This window comes from Triticum dicoccoides, chromosome 2B (genome assembly GCF_002162155.2).
Source record: "Triticum dicoccoides isolate Atlit2015 ecotype Zavitan chromosome 2B, WEW_v2.0, whole genome shotgun sequence".
NCBI lineage: Eukaryota > Viridiplantae > Streptophyta > Magnoliopsida > Poales > Poaceae > Triticum > Triticum dicoccoides.
Window position 1 is genome coordinate 431125811 of NC_041383.1, and position 19543 is coordinate 431145353.

Here is a 19543-nt window from a genome sequence, read left to right on the forward strand (position 1 = left end):
GAATATGTTAGGCAGCATTCTGTTGGGGAACATAGTAATTTCAAAAAAATTCCTATGCACACGCAAGATCATGGTGATGCATAGCAACGAGAGGGGAGAGTGTTGTCCATGTACCCTCGTAGACCATAAGCGGAAGCGTTATGACAACGCGGTTGATGTAGTCGTACGTCTTCACGATCCGACCGATCCAAGCACCGAACGTACGGCACCTCCGAGTTCAGCACACGTTCAGCTCGATGACGATCCCCGGACTCTGATCCAGCAGGGTGTCGGGGATGAGTTCCGTCAGCACAACGGTGTGGTGACGATGATGATGTTCTACCGACGCAGGGCTTTGCCTAAGCACCGCAACGATATGACCGAGGTGGAATATGGTGGAGGGGGGCACCGCACACGGCTAAGGAACGATCATGAAGATCAACTTGTCTCTATGGGGTGCCCCCTGCCCCCATATATAAAGGAGTGGAGGAGGGGGAGGGCCGGCCCTCTCTATGGCGCGCCCTAGGGGAGTCCTACTCCCACCGGGAGTAGGATTCCCCCTTTCCTAGTAGAACTAGGAGCCCTTTCATGTAGTAGGAGTAGGAGAGAAGGAAAGGGAAGAGAGAAGGGAAGGAAGAAGGGGGTGCAGCCCCTCCCCCTAGTCCAATTCGGACTAGGCCTTGGGGGGGGGGTGCGGCCTGCCCTAGGCAGCCCCTCTCTCTTTCCCGTATGGCCCAATAAGGCCCAATACTTCTCCCGGCGAATTCCCGTAACTCTCCGGTACTCCGAAAAATACCCGAATCACTCGAAACCTTTCCGAAGTCCGAATATAGTCGTCCAATATATCGATCTTTACGTCTAGACCATTTCGATACTCCTCGTCATGTCCCCGATCTCATCCGGGACTCCGGACTCCTTCGGTACATCAAAACTCATAAACTCATAATCATCGAAACCTTAAGCGTGCGGACCCTACGGGTTCGAGAACTATGTAGACATGACCGAGACACGTCTCCAGTCAATAACCAATAGTGGAACCTGGATGCTCATATTGGCTCCCATATATTCTACGAAGATCTTTATCGGTCAAACCGCATAACAACATACGTTGTTCCCTTTGTTATCGGCATGTTACTTTCCCGAGATTCGATCGTCGGTATCTCAATACCTAGTTCAATCTCGTTACCGGCAAGTCTCTTTACTCGTTATGTAATGCATCATCCCGCAACTAACTCATTAGTCACATTGCTTGCAAGGCTTATAGTGATGTGCATTATCGAGATGGCCCAGAGATACCTCTCTGACAATCAGAGTGACAAATACTAATCTCGAAATATGCCAACTCAACATGTACCTTCGGAGACACCTGTAGAGCTCCTTTATAATCACCCAGTTACGTTGTGACGTTTGGTAGCACACAAAGTGTTCCTCCAGTAAACGGCAGTTGCATAATATCATAGTCATAGGAACATGTATAAGTCATGAAGAAAGCAATAGCAACATACTAAACGATCAAGTGCTAAGCTAACAGAATGGGTCAAGTCAATCACATCATTATCCTAATGATGTGATCTCGTTAATCAAATGACAACTCATGTCTATGGCTAGGAAACTTAACCATCTTTGATTCACGAGCTAGTCAAGTAGAGGCATACTAGTGACACTATGTTTGTCTATGTATTCACACATGTATTATGTTTCCGGTTAATACAACTCTAGCATGAATAATAAACATTTATCATGAAATAAGGAAATAAATAATAACTTTATTATTGCCTCTAGGGCATATTTCCTTCAGTCTCCCACTTGCACTAGAGTCAACAATCTAGTTCACATCGTCATGTGATTTAATACCAATATTCATATCTGTATATGATTAACACCCATAGTTCACATCTTCATGTGACCAACACCCAAAGGGTTTACTAGAGTCAATAATCTAGTTCACATCGCTATGTGATTAACACCCAAAGAGTACTAAGGTATGATCATGTTTTACTCGTGAGAGAAGTTTAGTCAACGGGTCTGTCACATTCAGAGCCGTATGTATTTTGCAAATATTCTATGTCTACAATGCTCTGCACGGAGCTACTCTAGCTAATTGCTCCCACTTTCAATATGTATCCAGAGTAAGACTTAGAGTCATCTGGATCAGTGCCAAAACTTGTATCGACGTAACCCTTTACGACGAACCTTTTGTCACCTCCATAATTGAGAAACATATCCTTATTCCACTAAGGATAATTTTGACCAATGTCCAGTGATCTACTCCTAGATCACTATTGTACTCCCTTGCCAAATTCAGAGCAAGGTATACAATAGGTCTGGTACAAAGCATAGCATACTTTATAGAACCTATGACTGAGGCATAGGGAATGACTTTCATTCTCTTTTCTATTTTCTGCCGTGGTCGGGATTTGAGTCTTACTCAATTTCACACCTTTTGCAACACAGGCAAGAACTCTTTCTTTGAATGTTCCATTTTGAACTACTTCAAAATCTTGACAAGGTATGTACTTATTGAAAAACTTATCAAGCGTCTTGATCTATCTCAATAGATTTTGATGCTCAATATGTAAGCAGCTTCACCGAGGTATTTCATTGAAAAACTTTTATTCAAGTATCCTTTTATGCTATCCAGAAATTCTATATCATTTCCAATTAATAATATGTCGTACACATATAATATTAGAAATGCTACAGAGCTCCCACTCACTTTCATGTAAATACATGCTTCTCCAAAAGTCTGTATAAAACCATATGCTTTGATCACACTATCAAAGCGTTTATTCCAACTCCGAGAGGCTTGCACCAGTCCATAAATGGATCGCTGGAGCTTGCACATTTTGTTAGCACCTTTAGGATTGACAAAACCTTCTGGTTGCATCATATACAATTCTTCTTTAAGAAAACCATTAAGGAATGCAGTTTTGACATCCATTTGCCAGATTTCATAAAATGTGGCAATTGCTAACATGATTCGGACAGATTTAAGCATCGATACAAGTGAGAAAATCTCATTGTATTCAACACCTTGAACTTGTCAAAAAAACCTTTTTGCGACAAGTCGAGCTTTGTAGATAGTAACACTACTATCAACGTCTGTCTTCCTCTTAAAGATCCATTTATACAATATGGCTTGCTGATCATCGGGTAACTCCACCAAAGTCCACACTTTGTTCTCATACATGGATCCCATCTCAGATTTCATGGCCTCAAGCCATTTCGCGGAATCTGGGCTCATCATCGCTTCCTCATAGTTCGTAGGTTTATCATGGTCTAGTAACATGACTTTCGGAACAGGATTACCATACCACTCTGGTGCGGACCGTACTCTGGAAGACCTACGAGGTTCTGTAGTAACTTGATCTGAAGTTTCATGATCATCATTATTAGCTTCCTCACTAATTGGTGTAGGAACCACTGGAACTGATTTCAGTGATGAACTATTTTCCAATTCGGGAGAAGGTACAGTTACCTCATCAAGTTCTACTTTCCTCCCACTCACTTCTTTTGAGAGAAACTCCTTCTCTAGAAAGTGATAGAGGCAAAGGTGTCCCGTCTTTCGATGAGATGATGGATATCGCTTTGGTGGAAGTCGACTTTGACGATCCGACTACGAACGTGCGAGGACGTCGCGCCTTAGCAATCGCTAAACCAACTCCGAGAGGTTATTGACCACGCCGGAGCACGATCAACCTGACCACGAGGGTCTGTTTCCTGCGAGCAAACGAAGAACAAGCAAGAAACTGAGATTGCAATCTGGATATTGCGAATATAAGATGAAAGCTTTATTGATCAAGGTGGGGTTCTGTGACGCCTTTGTCTGGTCGTTGAACACAAATGGAGTACGTGAAGTTGCAGCTATGGCGAACTTTTAATCTAAACAAAACCCAAAGTATAAACGGTTCCCTAAGGGCTGTATATATGGAGGAAGAGAGGGGGAATTTCGTGGCCCTTGGTGGAGGGGTCCGAAATCAACCCTATCTCTTGTTTCCCCACATATACGGACTCTAAAAATAACCTATACTTATGTATTTCGAAATTACATGGGCCTGACCCAATAAAAAGGTGACGCAACACCTATAATAGCCTCTAGACGAAATTTATGAAGTGAGATCTTGTATATTTCGTCCAAGGCTTCATGCACTCGTTATGGTGGCTTCAAAGACCTGAAATCATCACTTGTAACTCCGTTCTTGTTCTCCTTGCGCATGCCATCATCTCCATGCTTGTTCTTGCTCCAATGTTCATCCTTCTCCAAGCTAGGCCCTTCATTTGTAAGCAAAACAAATGTATCCAATTTAGGCAGCATCATATTCTCATGAACATTAGAATCATTACCAAGAAACGAAAGTACCTGGTAATTTAGTTGGCGTGCGCGAGCTCTAGTAATTGGTCCAGTATGCATAGCAGCAGGGGCTGTGGGTGTAACAATGGTATTGATGTCCTCATCATCCTCCCCTTCTTGAAATGAAGTCGTCCTCGACGGAAGCTCATCTTCCTCACCCAAATAAGGCTTCAAATCTGCAATGTTAAAAGTGGGACCAACCCCAAAATCTGCAGGCAGCTCAAGTTTATATGCATTATCATTTATTTTCTCTAACACCTTAAAGGGACCATCAACACGTGGCATGAGCTTTGATTTGCGCAAATCAGGAAATCTATCCTTACGCAAATGTAACCAAACAAGATCTCCAGGTGCAAACACAACATGTTTTCTACCCTTATCTCCAGCAAGTTTATATTTGGCATTCATACGCTCAATGTTTTCCTTAGTTAACTCATGCATTTTTAAAATCAATTCAGCACGTTGTTTAGCATCAAAATTAACCTTCTCCGAAGATGGAAGAGGCAACAAATCAATAGGTGCACGAGGTAGGAAACCATACACAACTTCAAACAGGCACATCTTAGTAGTAGAATGCAATGAACGATTATAAGCAAATTCAATATGAGGCAAGCATTCCTCCCACATTTTCTTATTACTCTTCAAAACAGCCCTAAGCATAGTAGACTATTGACTACTTCAGTTTGTCCATCAGTTTGGGGGTGACAAGTAGTACTAAAAAGCAGTTTAGTCCCCAACTTAGCCCATAAACATCTCCAAAAGTGGCTAAGAAATTTAGTATCACGATCTGAAACAATAGTATTTGGCACACCATGCAAGCGAATAATTTCACGAAAGAACAAATCAGCAACATTAACAACATCATCGCTTTTATGACATGGTATAAAGTGTGCCATTTTCGAGAATCTATCCACGACAACAAATATGCTATCCCTCCCCTTCTTTGTTCGAGGTAAACCTAAAACAAAGTCCATAGATATATCCTCCCAAGGAACACTAGGTACAGGCAAAGGCATATATAAACCATGAGGATTGAGTCGTGACTTAGCTTTTTGACATGTAGTGCAGCGAGCAATAAAACGCTCAACATCCTGTCTCATCTTTGGCCAAAAGAAATGTGTAGCAAGTACGTCCTCCGTCTTCTTCACGCCAAAGTGTCCCATTAATCCTCCTCCATGCGCCTCCTGCAACAACAAAAGACGAACCGAGCTAGCTGGAATGCATAGCTTGTTAGCACGAAACACAAATCCATCGTTAACGACAAACTTGTTCCACATTCTTCCTTCTTTACAATTCTGCATTACATCTTTAAAATCAGCATCATGCAAATATTGATCTTTGATGGTCTCCAAACCAAATATTTTGAAGTCAAGTTGTGAAAGCATAGTATAGCGACGAGACAATGCATCAGCAATAACATTTTCTTTTCCCTTCTTGTGTTTAATGACATAAGGGAAAGTCTCAATGAATTCGACCCATTTAGCATGTCTACGATTCAGTTTAGCTTGACTTTTAATATGTTTCAAAGATTCATGATCAGAATGTATAACAAATTCTTTGGGCCATAAATAATGTTGCCATGTTTCTAAAGTCCGAACAAGAGCATATAATTCTTTATCATAAGTAGAATAATTCAGACTAGGCCCACTCAATTTTTTAGAAAAGTATGCAACAGGTTTGCCATCTTGTAATAACACACCTCCTAATCCAATTCCACTAGCATCACATTCAAACTCAAAAGTCTTATTAAAATCAGGAAGTTGGAGTAAAGGAGCATGTGTCAACTTATCTTTCAATACCGTGAAGGCTTCTTCCTGTGCGGTACCCCACAGAAAAGGCACATCTTTCTTTGTAAGCTCATTGAGAGGTGCAGCAATGGTGCTGAAATCTCTCACAAAACGCCTATAGAATCCAGCGAGGCCAAGAAAACTCCTCACTTGTGTGACCGTTTTGGGCTGCGGCCAACTCTCAATAGCTTCAATCTTGGCTTTATCAACTTCAATTCCCTGTGGAGTAACAACATAGCCAAGAAAAGATACTCGGTCAGTGCAAAAGGTGCACTTCCCAAGGTTATCAAACAAACGTGCATCACGTAGAGCAATAAAAACAGCACATAAATGTTCCAAATGTTCTTCCAAAGATCTGCTATAAATCAATATGTCATCAAAGTAAACTACCACAAATCGTCCAATGAAAGCACGTAAAACTTCGTTCATTAATCTCATGAAAGTACTAGGTGCATTAGTTAACCCAAAGGCATGACTAACCACTCATATAATCCAAACTTAGTTTTAAATGCTGTTTTCCATTCATCTCCCAATTTCATACGAATTTGATGGTATCCACTACGCAAATCAACTTTGGAGAATATTGTAGAGCCACTCAATTCATCAAGCATATCATCTAGCCTAGGAATAGGATGACGATAACGAATAGTAATATTATTAATGCCTCTACAATCAACACACATATGTGATGTACCATCCTTTTTCGGCACTAGAATAATAGGAACAGCACAAGGACTAAGGGATTCGCGTATATAACCTTTGTCGAGAAGCTCTTGTACTTGACGCATAATCTCCTTCGTCTACTCTGGATTGGTACGGTATGGTGTACGGTTTGGCAGTGAAGCACCGGGAATTAAGTCAATCTGATGCTCAATCCCTCGAATAGGCGGTAATCCCAGTGGCACGTCTTGTGGAAATACGTCAGCGAACTCCTGCAAAATGTTAGTGACACCAGGAGGCAAAGAGGAAGGCACGTCCTCGAATGAAAATAATGCCTCTTTGCACACAAAAGCATAGCAAACAGATTTGCTGAAATCTAGCTCATCAATATCAGATTTGGTGGCAAATAAACATGCACTTTTCAATTTAATTTCAGAAGCAACACTAGATGGTTTATTATTAGGCTTCATTTGTTGCTCAAATTATTTTGCCACAATCTGATTTTCACTCTTATTCTTCTCCTATTTTGCTTTATTAGCTCTACTAATATCATCTTTCAAAATGGAGTCAGGAATCATAGGAAGCAAAGTAATATTTTTATCCTTATGAGCAAGAGTATAGTGATTGTTTCTACCATGGTGTACAGAATTTTTATCAAATTGCCATGGTCTACCAAGTAATAAGGAACATGCTTGCATAGGTACCACATCACAATCAACATAATCAGCATATGTAGAGATACTAAAATGCACACGAACAGTACGTGTTACCTTAACCTTGCCGCTGTTGTTGAACCATTGGATATAGTAAGGATGTGGATGTGGTCTTGTGATGAGAGAAAGCTTCTCCACCATCTCCATGCTAGCCAAGTTGTTGCAGCTCCCTCCGTCTATGATGACGCGCACAGAACGTTCCTTCACAACTCCCTTGGTATGAAACAAATTGTGCCTCTGATTTTGCTCAGCTTGTGTGACATGCACACTCAAAACACGTTGAGCAACTAAACATTCATACCTGTCAGCGTCTTCAGGAGCCATGTATTGCGTCTCATGATCAGAATCATCTCCACCATGTTCTTCACGTGTAATAAGAGCCAAAGTCTCCTCATCATAGTCACTAGCGGACTCATACCCACCATCCTCGGTAGCAATCATCACACGCTGAGATTTGCATTCTCTCGCATAATGACCTCCTCCCTTACAACGACGACAAATAATATCACTTGTGTGCCCTGTTGATGCTATGGAAGAAGAAGAACGCTGTGCAGGCCCCGCGGGTGCGTCTTGGCAGATAATGGTGGTTGTGCCTGTTTTCTTGTATCACGGCTGGAGGTGGCACCTGATGGAGGTGCTGGTGCAGTTGAAGTAGAAGATGCACGCGGTGTCCATGATGAAGGTCGGCCTGCAGAAAAGTTAGTTCACCCCAATGCTTATCGATCCTGCACTTCACGTTCAGCTTTACAAGCAAGATGGAATAAACGAGTGATATTAGTATACTCCTTATAGTCTAGAATGGTCTGAATCTCTTTATTTAATGCACCCAGAAAACGTGCAAGCATAGCTTCATTCTCCTCAACAATACCACATCTAATCATGCCAGTTTGTAATTCCTGATAATATTCTTCGACAGAATTTTTTCCTTGTCTTAAACGCTGCAATTTTTGAAGCAATTCACGTTGATAATATGGTGGAACCCAACGCGTACGCATAGCAGTTTTCAAAGCAGCCCAAGTAGTTGGAATAGGATATAATCTAGAATGTTCAGACCACCATACACATGCAAAACTAGTGAAAGCACAAACAGCAGCAACAACTCGTCTCTCCTCAGGATATTGTAAATATGTAAATCGTTGTTCAGTTTCTAACTCCCAAGTAAGATATATATCAGGAACATATCTACCCTCAAATGATGGAATATTCAATTTCAGTTTAGGAATATGGACATCATCTCGTACCTGAGGTGGTGGTGCGGGCCTACCATTGCGAATATATACCTGAGGACGACATGCTGGTGGTGGTGCTGGTGGCTGCACGTAGTTCTGATGTTGATCAACCTCATCCTCATAATCGCCTGCATATTCATCATCCTCTGCATCAGCAGCAGTAGCCACAGAAGTATCAACAGCCGCACCAACAGTTTGGCTAGGCCGAAGAAGTACACGGCTCGCTCGGCGGAGGGCTGTTTCGCGACCTGGAGGTAATTGCTGTTGTTGTTGTTGCAGAGGTGCGGCAGGTGCAGCCGGTGGTGGAAGACGTGCAAGCAGTTCATTAAATCTGTTATCGAGCTTTGTTTCGAACGTCTTCTCCATGCCATCTATCTTCTCCATGGCCTCTTCAAATCTGTTTAGCACATCTTGCACCTGTCCACTCATCATTTGCTGAAATTTATCATGCAAATCCTTATTCGTCATGTTCTCCCAGTCAGTCTCGTCGGCTTGTGATCCTGGCATGGTTAGCGGCAATAAAAACACACAAGAATATGATCCTATAGACTACTAACAAGAGGTGGTGGTGGGTGTCACAAATCCGTCAAGCAAATCTCAAATTCTTACCAGTTCTTACCCATGGTGGCGTATATGGAGTCGGATTGGCGGTGAATATGTGGTGGTGGTATACGGCACGGATTCGGAGCGGTGGTGGTAGGTGTCAGGGGCGATGATGATGGTGCGGTGGCGGCGTGACAACTTATGACCAGAACTCGAAACTCTAAAAGACTAACGCTAAGACCAGCAACTAGACACGACGATGTAACCGCAAATTCAACAAAGCAAAACCCTAAAAAGATTATGCAAAGGCTCAGATTGGTACGGATATGATGAACTAACCCTAAATTTTTTTTGGCTTTTTCGTGGACTATAGGTATGAAGAACAGACTCGATCTAAACTACGAAAAACTGTAAAATCTCACCGAGCAACCTCGAAATCTGATACCACTTGATAGAGGCAAAGGTGTCCCGTCTTTCGATGAGATGATGGATATCGCTTTGGTGGAAGTCGACTTTGACGATCTGACTACGAACGTGCAAGGACGTCGCGCCTTAGCAATCGCTAAACCAACTCCGAGAGGTTATTGACCACGCCGGAGCACGATCAACCTGACCACGAGGGTCTGTTTCCTGCGAGCAAACGAAGAACAAGCAAGAAACTGAGATTGCAATCTGGATATTGCGAATATAAGATGAAAGCTTTATTGATCAAGGTGGGGTTCTGTGACGCCTTTGTCTGGTCGTTGAACACAAACGGAGTACGCGAAGTTGCAGCTATGGCGAACTTTTAATGTAAACAAAACCCAAAGTCTAAACGGTGCCCTAAGGGCTGTATATATGGAGGAAGAGAGGGGGAATTTCGTGGCCCTTGGTGGAGGGGTCCGAAATCAACCCTATCTCTTGTTTCCCCACACATACAGACTCTAAAAATAGCCTATACTTATGTATTTTGAAATTACATGGGCCTGGCCCAATAAAAAGATGATGTAGCACCTATAATAGCCTCTGGACGAAATTTATGAAGTGACATCTTGTATATTTCGTCCAAGGCTTCATGCACTCGTTATGGTGGCTTCAAAGACCTGAAATCATCATTTGTAACTCCGTTCTTGTTCTCCTTGCGCATGCCATCATCTCCATGCTTGTTCTTGCTCCAATGTTCATCCTTCTCCAAGCTAGGCCCTTCATTTGTAAGCAAAACAAATGTATCCAATTTAGGCAGCATCATATTCTCATGAACATTAGAATCATTACCAAGAAACGAAAGTACCTGGTAATTTAGTTGGCATGCGCGAGCTCTAGTAATTGGTCCAGTATGCATAGCAGCAGGGGCTGTGGGTGTAACAATGGTATTGATGTCCTCATCAGAAAGGATCCATTTTTAGCAACGAATATCTTGCCTTCGGATCTGTGATAGAAGGTGTACCCAACAGTTTCCTTTGGGTATTCTATGAAGATGCACTTCTCCGATTTGGGTTTGAGCTTATCAGGATGAAACTTTTTCACATAAGCATCGTAGCCCCAAACTTTAAGAAACGACAACTTGGGTTTCTTGGTAAACCACAGTTCATATAGTGTCGTCTCAACGGATTTAGATGATGCCCTTTTAACGTGAATGCAGCTGTCTCTAATGCATAACCCCCAAACAGTAATGGTGAATCAATAAGAGACATCATAGATCGCACCATATCCAATAAAGTGCGGTTACGACGTTCGGACACACCATAACGTTGTGGTGTCCCAGGTGGCGTGAGCTGTGAAACTATTCCACATTGTTTTAATTGAAGACCAAACTCGCAACTCAAATATTCGTCTCCGCGATCAGATCGCAGAAACTTTATTTTCTTGTTACGATGATTTTTCCACTTCACTTTGAAATTTTTTGAACCTTTCAATTATTTCAGACTTATGTTTCATCAAGTAGATATACCCATATCTGCTCAAATCATTTTGTGAAGGTCAAAAAATAACGATACTTGCCACGAGCATCAACACTCATTGGATCGCATACATCGGTATGTATTATTTCCAATAAATCAGTAGCTTGTTCCATTGTTCCGGAGAACAGAGTTTTAGTCATCTTACCCAAAAGGCACGGTTCGCAAGCATCAAATGATTCATAACCAAGTGATTCCGAAATCCCATCAGCATGGAGTTTCTGCATGCGCTTTACACCAATATGACCTAAACTGCAGTGCCACTAATAGGTTGCACTATCATTATTAACTTTGCATCTTTTGGCATCAATATTATGAATATGTGTATCACTACGATCGAGATGCAACAAACTATTTTCACTGGGTGTATGACCATTGAAGGTTTTATTCATGTAAATAGAACAACAATTATTCTCTGACTTTAAATGAATAACCGTATTGCAATAAACATGATCAAATCATATTCATGCTCAACGCAAACGCCAAATAACATTTATTTAGGTTTAACACACTAATCCTGAAAGTATAGGGAGTGTGCAATGATGATCATATCAATCTTGGAACTACTTCCAACACTCATCGTCACTTCCCCTTCAACTAGTCTGTTTATTCTGTAACTCCTGTTTCGAGTTACTAATCTTAGCAACCGAACAAGTATCAAATACTCAGGGGCTACTATAAACACTAGTAAGGCACACATCAATAACCTGTATATCAAATATACTCTTGTTCACTTTGCCATCCTTCTTATCCATCAAATATTCAGGGCATTTCTGCTTCCGGTGACCATTTCCTTTGCAGTAGAAGCACTCAGTTTCAGGCTTTGGTCTAGCTTTGGGCTTCTTCACGGGAGTGACAACTTGTTTGCCATTCTACTTGAAGTTTTCCTTTCTTTCCCTTTGCCCTTTTCTTGAAACTAGTGGTCTTGTCAATCATCAACACTTGATGCTCTTTCTTGATTTCTACCTTCGTCGATTTCAACATCACGAAGAGCTCGGGAATCGTTTTCGTCATCCCTTGCATACTATAGTTCATCACGAAGTTCTAGTAACTTAGTGATGGTGACTAGAGAATTCTGTCAATCACTATCTTATCTGGAAGATTAACTCCCACTTGATTCAAGCGATTGAAGTACCCAGACAATCTGAGCGCACGCTCACTAATTGAGCGATTCTCCTCCATCTTTTAGCTATAGAACTTGTTGGAGACTTCATATCTCTCAACTTAGGTATTTGCTGGAAATATTAACTTGTGCAGGAACGTTTTTAATTTGTGCACAAATTTGGAAACCTGAACATTTGTTGAATTTGTGAACATATTTAGAAAAAGAGGAACAATTTTTTAGATGAAAAAAAATTAAAAACATGGAATTTTTCTGAATTTGTGAACACATTATGAAAACGGGAACATTTTTGAATTTTGTGGACAATACCGAATTTGTGAACAAAATTTTAAAACGCAAATATTTTTTGAATTTGTGAACAAATTTTAAATTGTTAATATTTTCAACATTTTGAACAATATTGAAAACGGGAACATATTGTTGAAACCGAACATTTCTTAGTTTGGGAACAAAATTTAAAAAGTCGAACACTTTTTGAGATTTAGAACAATTTTCAAAATTAAGCAAACATTTTTTGAAATTATAGACTTTTATGAAATTTCTGAACAAAATTTTGAAAACTGGAAGAAATTGTCAAAGATTGAACATAATTTGGAAATTACATTTTTTTAAAAGATTGAACATTTTTAAATTTGTGTACAAATTTGACAACCAGAACAATATTTAAGTTTGTCAACAAATTTTCAAACACGCGAACAAATTTTGAATTCTAATATTTTATAAATTTACAAACAAAAATTGAAACATGCATAGTTTTTGAAACTTTGAACGAATTTTGGAAAAATGGAATCTTTCTTGAAATTTGTGTACAGTTTTGTGAAGGAGAAAAAGAGAAAGGAAAAGGAAAGGAAAGAAAAAGAAAATATAAGAAACAGAAAAAAGAAAATGGAAAAACAAAAAAGAAGGAAAAGGAAAAAGGAAAAATAAAACAGAATAGTAAACCAAAAAACCGAAAAGGAAAGAACACAGAAAAAAACCCGGTTTAGGGAACCTTCTAGAAGGTTCCTAAAATCGGTCGGCCGCACCTGTGTAAATCTCGAAGTGGGCCGGCCCATGTTTGTCGCTCGCATCGCTGCCCTGTGCGGTAGCCCGACAGTTTGCCGCAGCGAGCGGCGAATAGGGATTTCCATGTCCGGCTGCCCGTCCATTCGGTGATCCGGTTGCCTGAGGAAACCAGATAGCCCTCGAGGAGTCCATCTCCCCCCAATCGAAACAACCCGCTGTTTGGCCGAAGCAGACCGCCTACGCGGCAGATTCTGCGGGCTCCGGCGGCCCCCGCCACCTCCGGCGACATCTACGTGCTCCTCTCGGCCTCCTCCACATATCCCCTTTGCTTGGTTTGTCTGCCTCCAGCCCTCCACGTATATCGACGACACCACCAAACCCTACTTGCCGCCGCCCTCCTTAGTCGTTGACATCGCGGGAGTGGCGTTCTGCGCCGTCGCTTCTTCTCCATCTCCCTCAACCATCGCGTTCCTCAGCCGATCCAGAAGCCTCTAGAAGCGTCGCGAGCGCCGAATCCCGCGGCCATGGCGGAGAGGCTGGCACCCGAGAAGCGCCATGCCTTCGTCCACAATGGTAAGCCTCCCCGGTCTAACGCTCCACTTTCTTCTAGAGCGTTCCAGAGCCTGCCCTCACGTATTATTTCTCCCCTCCTCTTCCCCAATGGATTGCGTGGGGGCGCAGGGCAGAATGTTTTCGAATGGGACCAGTCGCTGGAGGAGGTGAACATGTACATCGAGCTCCCCAAGAACGTGCCCACCAAGCTGATTCAGTGTGTGATCCAGGCCGGCCACGTTGAGGTCGGCATTCGCGGCCACCCGCCCTACCTCAACGTCCGTGATTTACTCTCTCTTTCTCTCTCTCCCTTCCAATTCCATTGCACTCGAGCTCGTGCTAAATATTGAGCTCTTTCTTGATTTGTGTTTGTATCTTTAAATTTGTTATGTGGGTTGTTTTGCAGCATGACCTTATGCACCCAGTGAAGACCGATTCGTCTTTCTGGACGATAGGTATGGCTCATTTCTCTCCCACCTGGAATTATTGGCCTCCCAGCTGCAGAGTTTTGGCGGATTTTAGTTATCTGATTGGGTTAGTGCAGAACAAGATTGCGCAATCAGCTCATCCAGTGCACTCTGCAGTGGCACATTTAATGCAGAAATCATCTACGAGTTTTTACTGGATTTAGCTCTTCTTCACTCTGCAGTGAATGAATTATTTAATGGCATAAAACCTTTTTCTCTGGTCCATTTACAAAATATCAATGTAGGAAAAGGAAAAACAAACTACATTTATTCAGTGCACCATATGCTGCAGTAATTTTGTGGAGTGCCATTATTTTGTGGGCTAGTTTGCATATGGGTATGCTGCCATGGGTGAGAAGTCACCGGTATGAGGTTTATCAAGCATTAGGGAGACATGTATATCAACCATTACGTCATTAGCGCCTTTTGCTGCTCTATATTTTTAATATGGATCATTGTGATTACAATGCAGAGGACGGTGAATTGCATATCACTCTGCAAAAAAGGGAAAAGGGGAAAACATGGGCATCTCCAATAAAAGGCCAAGGTAGCTTAGATCCATATGCTGCAGACCAGGAACAGAAACGGCTTATGCTGCAAAGGTTTCAAGAAGAGGTATAATCAATTTACTGTGCAGACATAGTTTCCCTTCTGTTTACTGTGCATTCCTTTTTCTGTGTAGTCAGTTCCGCCTCACTTGTGGGTCCCTGTATGTCTAAGTAGTTATTTTGTTAATTTTGCACATGCTTATTGCCTTACCGATAATATGTGATATGAAGCAGAGCCTGATGTCAATTGGATTGGTACTGCAATGCACTAATGTCTCAAGTCAGATTACAGAAATGGTCGAAAGAACTCTGATTTTGGTCTTGCTCTGCTGTCTACACTGAACATTGGTTCTCCGATCCTTCCTGGCAAACATAGCAATTGTAGGGTTTGGAAATTATCCAAATGAGCTGGCTATATGATAGGATCTGGGATCCTACCAGGTCTAGCTCGTAGGTTGTAGGGGTGGAAGGGGGCTTGGCGAGGAGGAAGGCGAGGTCGTCGGCGCTGGGGCGCCGTCGTCACGTGTGCGAGAGAGAGGGAGGGAGCAGGACGTGGCGGCTAGGGTTAGGTCTCCCGGCCCCCTTCAGGAAGCCGAGCAAATATGATTGCTTCTGCTTAACTTCAAACGAGTCCTTACATGAGTTTATATAATCACCAAATATGATAACTGGGCTAAGCCCCTAGTAACGATAAGATAACTGGGCTAGGCCCCTAACTGCCTGGGCTGTAGTATATGCCGGTCATAACATCTCTCCCCGCCTGCACAAACAGCTCGTCCTCGAGCTGGAAGGCGGGGAAGCGCTTGCGGAACTCCTCGAGGTGATCAACGGGCGCCAAACACCTCCGCGTCAGTTGGGGCGGGCAGGTCGCCGAGCCCGGCGGCGGCGGTGTCCTCCTCAATGTAGTCCGCAGCCTCCATGTAGAAGAGTCGCGGGCAGACGTGTCCGGGCACGTAGGGCTCGTCGCAGTTGAAGCACAACCCTTGGCGGCGACGCTTGAGTTACTCGGCCGGGGTGAGCTGGCGGAACGGGCGCACCGCGGTCGTGGCGAGGGGCGCCGCGGAAGCCTGAGCAGGCCGACCCTGCGCGGGAACTTCCGGCCAGGGTGGCGGCCCAACGGCCCGGGGCAGTGACGCCTGCTGGATGGCCATTGCGCGGCGCTCGAAAGCGCGGGCGTAGTACATGGCCGTCTGGAGGTCTTGTGGCCCGCGCATCTCCACGTCCACGCGGATGTGTCCGGTAGGCCGCCGACGAAGAGCTCAGCCCGCTGACGAGCCGAAACGCCGGGGGCGTGGCACGCCAGTGCCTGGAAGCGGTTGGCGAAGTCTTGCACTGTGGTGAGGAACGGAAGGCGCCCAAACTCCGCCAGACGGCTCCCGCGTATAGGCGGACCGAAGCGCAAGAGGCAGGGATCGCGGAAACGCTCCCATGGTGGCATGCCGCCCTCGTCCTGATCGAGGGCGTAATACCATGTCTGGGCGGTGCCTCGTAGATGATAGGAGGCGATCCAGGTGCGGTCGGGCGCAAGAGTGCGCTGCTGCCTGAAAAATTGGTCGCATTGGTTGAGCCAATTCAGGGCGTCGGCGGTGCCGTCGTAGGTCGCGAACTCTAGCTTGGAGAATCTCGACGGTGGATGGGCGTGGACGACGGGCGGGTATGTGTCATCAGCGCGGAACAACGAGGGTGACGGCGCCGAGTGTGCAGGTTGCAGAGTACCGCCATGGAAAAGAGGCCCGTCCACACCATCGTAGGGACCCGCGGTGCCTGAGGACCCGCCGAACTGCATGGTCGGGGGCGGCGCTGGCGGTGACAGCACGTGTGGCTGTCCTGAGGCCATCGTGTAGACCGGCTCGATGGACCCGGCGAGCCAGGCCGGTAGCGGAGATGGCGACGGGGGGAAACGGACCTGGTGGATGGGCACACCGGGCGCCGTTGACGGAAGGCCCGGCCCTGAGATCGCCACCGGTAGCGGCATGATGGATGCGGCAGAGGTTGCTGGTGGTGGCGGCTGCCATGGGAGTTGCTGCGGCCCCGTGATGGTGGTGACGGGGGCGGGCGGCTGCAGCCCATAGTGCCCGCGAGGAAGGTGTGGATGCCCTGGACCGCCTGAGTCAGGTCCCGGAGCGCCGCTGTCATCTCCTCCGGGTGAGCACAGCGGGGGCGGGCGCGGGTGGCGTCCAGGCGGTGGAGGAGACCGGCCCGGTCAAGGACGGCGTGCTGGCTGCGGTGGTCATCGGCGACAAAGAGGCGATCGACAGCGGGAGGGAGGGGGTGGCGCGGACATGATCGAGCCTGAGACACCTGATACCAGATTGATAGGATCTGGGATCCTACCAGGTCTAGCTCGTAGGTTGTACGGGTGGAAGGGGGCTTGGCGAGGAGGAAGGCGAGGTCGCCGGCGCTGGGGCGCCGTCGTCACGAGTGCGAGAGAGAGGGAGGGAGCATGACGCGGCGGCTAGGGTTAGGTCTCCCGGCTCCCTTCAGGAAGCCGAGCAAATATGATTGCTTCTGCTTAACTTCAAACGAGTTCTTACATGAGTTTATATAATCTCCAAATACGATAACTGGGCTAAGCCCCTAATAACGATAAGATAACTGGGCCAGGCCCCTAACTGCCTGGGCTGTAGTATATGCCGGTCATAACACTATAGGATTACAGGCCTTGATTGTATGGGAAACTATTGGTGGTTATCTAATAGTGATCTTGCTTATCATGCATCCATGTGTTTTGTGTTATATTGCAAATAGGCAATCTCACACTATACATTGGCCTTGCACATGGCAGTATCAGTCATTTTGCCAAACATTTTAGAAACCGAACACCTATGATTTATTGCCCACTTGTCATGATGAGAAAAACATAAGAGTTACTGAAAAAGTTATTGTCTTGTTTTAAGAAAGTGTAGCTGCTAGTTGAAACTACTAACACTCATGCAGGATTCTTTTTGCAAACTGGAGTTTTATGAGCCAGTACTATTCTAAAGAAAATATACTTGGTTAACAATCATATGACATGCTGGCCTAGTTTTATACCGGTGCTTTATCCATCATTAAATATAACTGGCCATTGGGTCATTGCCATAAATCTTTTGCAACTTTGTCCATTAACAGTTTAAAAGTATATATATGTACTACATAAGTAGTGCCAGATTACCTTGCAAAAATACTTCTGTAATCTGTATTATTATTATCATTTCGACCAGGATACTACAATAGAAATTCAGTCAAAGTCTTGCATGGGAAACTGAATAGGAAAAGACCAACTTACGTTTGTGAATGGATGTTGTGTGTGTTTTGAGTTACCTATGGCATGTGCATTAACGTTGTCCTTCATATCTATGTTCTGTGTATGCAGAATCCAGGGTTTGATTTTTCGCAGGCCCAGTTCAGTGGTACCTGCCCTGACCCAAGGACCTTCATGGGTGGAATTCACACTGATTGAAGAAGCTCAACTCAAAAAATCTTGCTGGATCATTGATGCATCTTGTCAAATGCGACAACTGTACCTATCACATATGTTAATTGTGAAAACAATGTGTTTTCGGATTATTCAGTGTTTACCCTGGAAATAATGGTGATGTATGATGTTGACCTTCTTGCCGATCATGCCAAGGTGAAACTTTGTTGCTGAACCTGCTCTATCCACTGAACCTAATAAGAGTCCCTCGATGGTGGGAACATTATGCATATGTGGTACTTCACGACACTTATTTTGGATAGGAGGGAGTATTATAGTTGTGAACATGCGGTGGATCGGAGGGTGTATTATAGTTGTGAGTTGTGACCATGCGGTGGTTTTGAAGTTTCAAATGCAGCGTGAGAATTGTATCTATGATGCGTCGGTCTTGCTTCTTGGTAAAACTTTCTCTAATAAAATACCATTGATTTCATTGGATTGATTATGTCTTTGCTAGGATAAGGATCATCCATTTTTGTGGTTTTATTGATTCAAGATCACATGGAGTCCATAGGTATTGCTGCTACTATCAAAAGGGGATTTGAATGTTGTGATGAGATTCTTTCTCCATCTGCTTGCTTAAAGATCAAACTCCAGGGCCCTCAAAAGCATGCACAATTCCTCTACTATTTATCCAACTTCCATGCTTCGGAGCTGTTGAGCTCTTCCAGTTGGAACCGCCTAGAAATTCACCAAGTATAGCCGTTGCAGATCCTTAGCCATCCGGGCCCAAGACTTCCACTTGAATTTGCCAACTCATCTAGCAAACCTTTTGTTCTCCCCTCAAAAATTTTGAACCCCTTCGCTCCAAATTTTCAGTGCAGTAAGAGAGAGTGTGCCACTTTTCCGGTGTTCAGCTCAGAACCTCTGAATGGCTTCTGGTCAAACTGTCAAAGAAGTTTAGGTTCTCCCCTGAAAAAATTTGAACCCCTTGGCTCCAAATTTTCAAAGCTGTAACAGAGAGTGTGCCACTTTTGCGGTGTTCACCTCAAAACATCTGAATGGCTTCTGGTCGAACCTTCCAAGAAGGTTGAAAGCTGCCACATTTACCTTTTGTATAGGTCGAAACCTCCGAGCTGTGTCAAAAAGTTTGTAGTTGTCAGATTTTTGATCCAGTCTATTTATACCCCCACCCATCCCACATGTTCACTCGAAGTAAACCCCACTCCCATTATATGTTCCGAGAGAGAAC

General features: G+C 44.1%; 1 protein-coding gene across 1 annotated transcript; it reads left to right on the forward strand.

Moving 5' to 3' along the window:
* Positions 1–13506: 13506 nt before the first annotated feature.
* On the forward strand, positions 13507–18581 carry LOC119364063 (nudC domain-containing protein 2-like). Its single transcript, XM_037629465.1, has 5 exons — positions 13507–13900; positions 14009–14157; positions 14286–14334; positions 14819–14961; positions 18250–18581. Exons 1-5 carry the CDS (start codon positions 13852–13854, stop codon positions 18334–18336), a joined length of 477 nt encoding a protein of 158 aa, XP_037485362.1. The 5' UTR covers positions 13507–13851; the 3' UTR covers positions 18337–18581.
* Positions 18582–19543: the final 962 nt, after the last annotated feature.

Excerpts from the sequence above, each read along its gene's own strand:
- LOC119364063 (XM_037629465.1), top strand. The coding sequence starts at position 13,852 with ATGGCGGAGAGGCTGGCACCCGAGAAGCGCCATGCCTTCGTCCACAAT. Across the intron at positions 14,335-14,818 it reads TTCGTCTTTCTGGACGATAG|AGGACGGTGAATTGCATATC; the intron begins GTATGGCTCATT and ends ATTACAATGCAG. Across the intron at positions 14,962-18,249 it reads TGCAAAGGTTTCAAGAAGAG|AATCCAGGGTTTGATTTTTC; the intron begins GTATAATCAATT and ends CTGTGTATGCAG.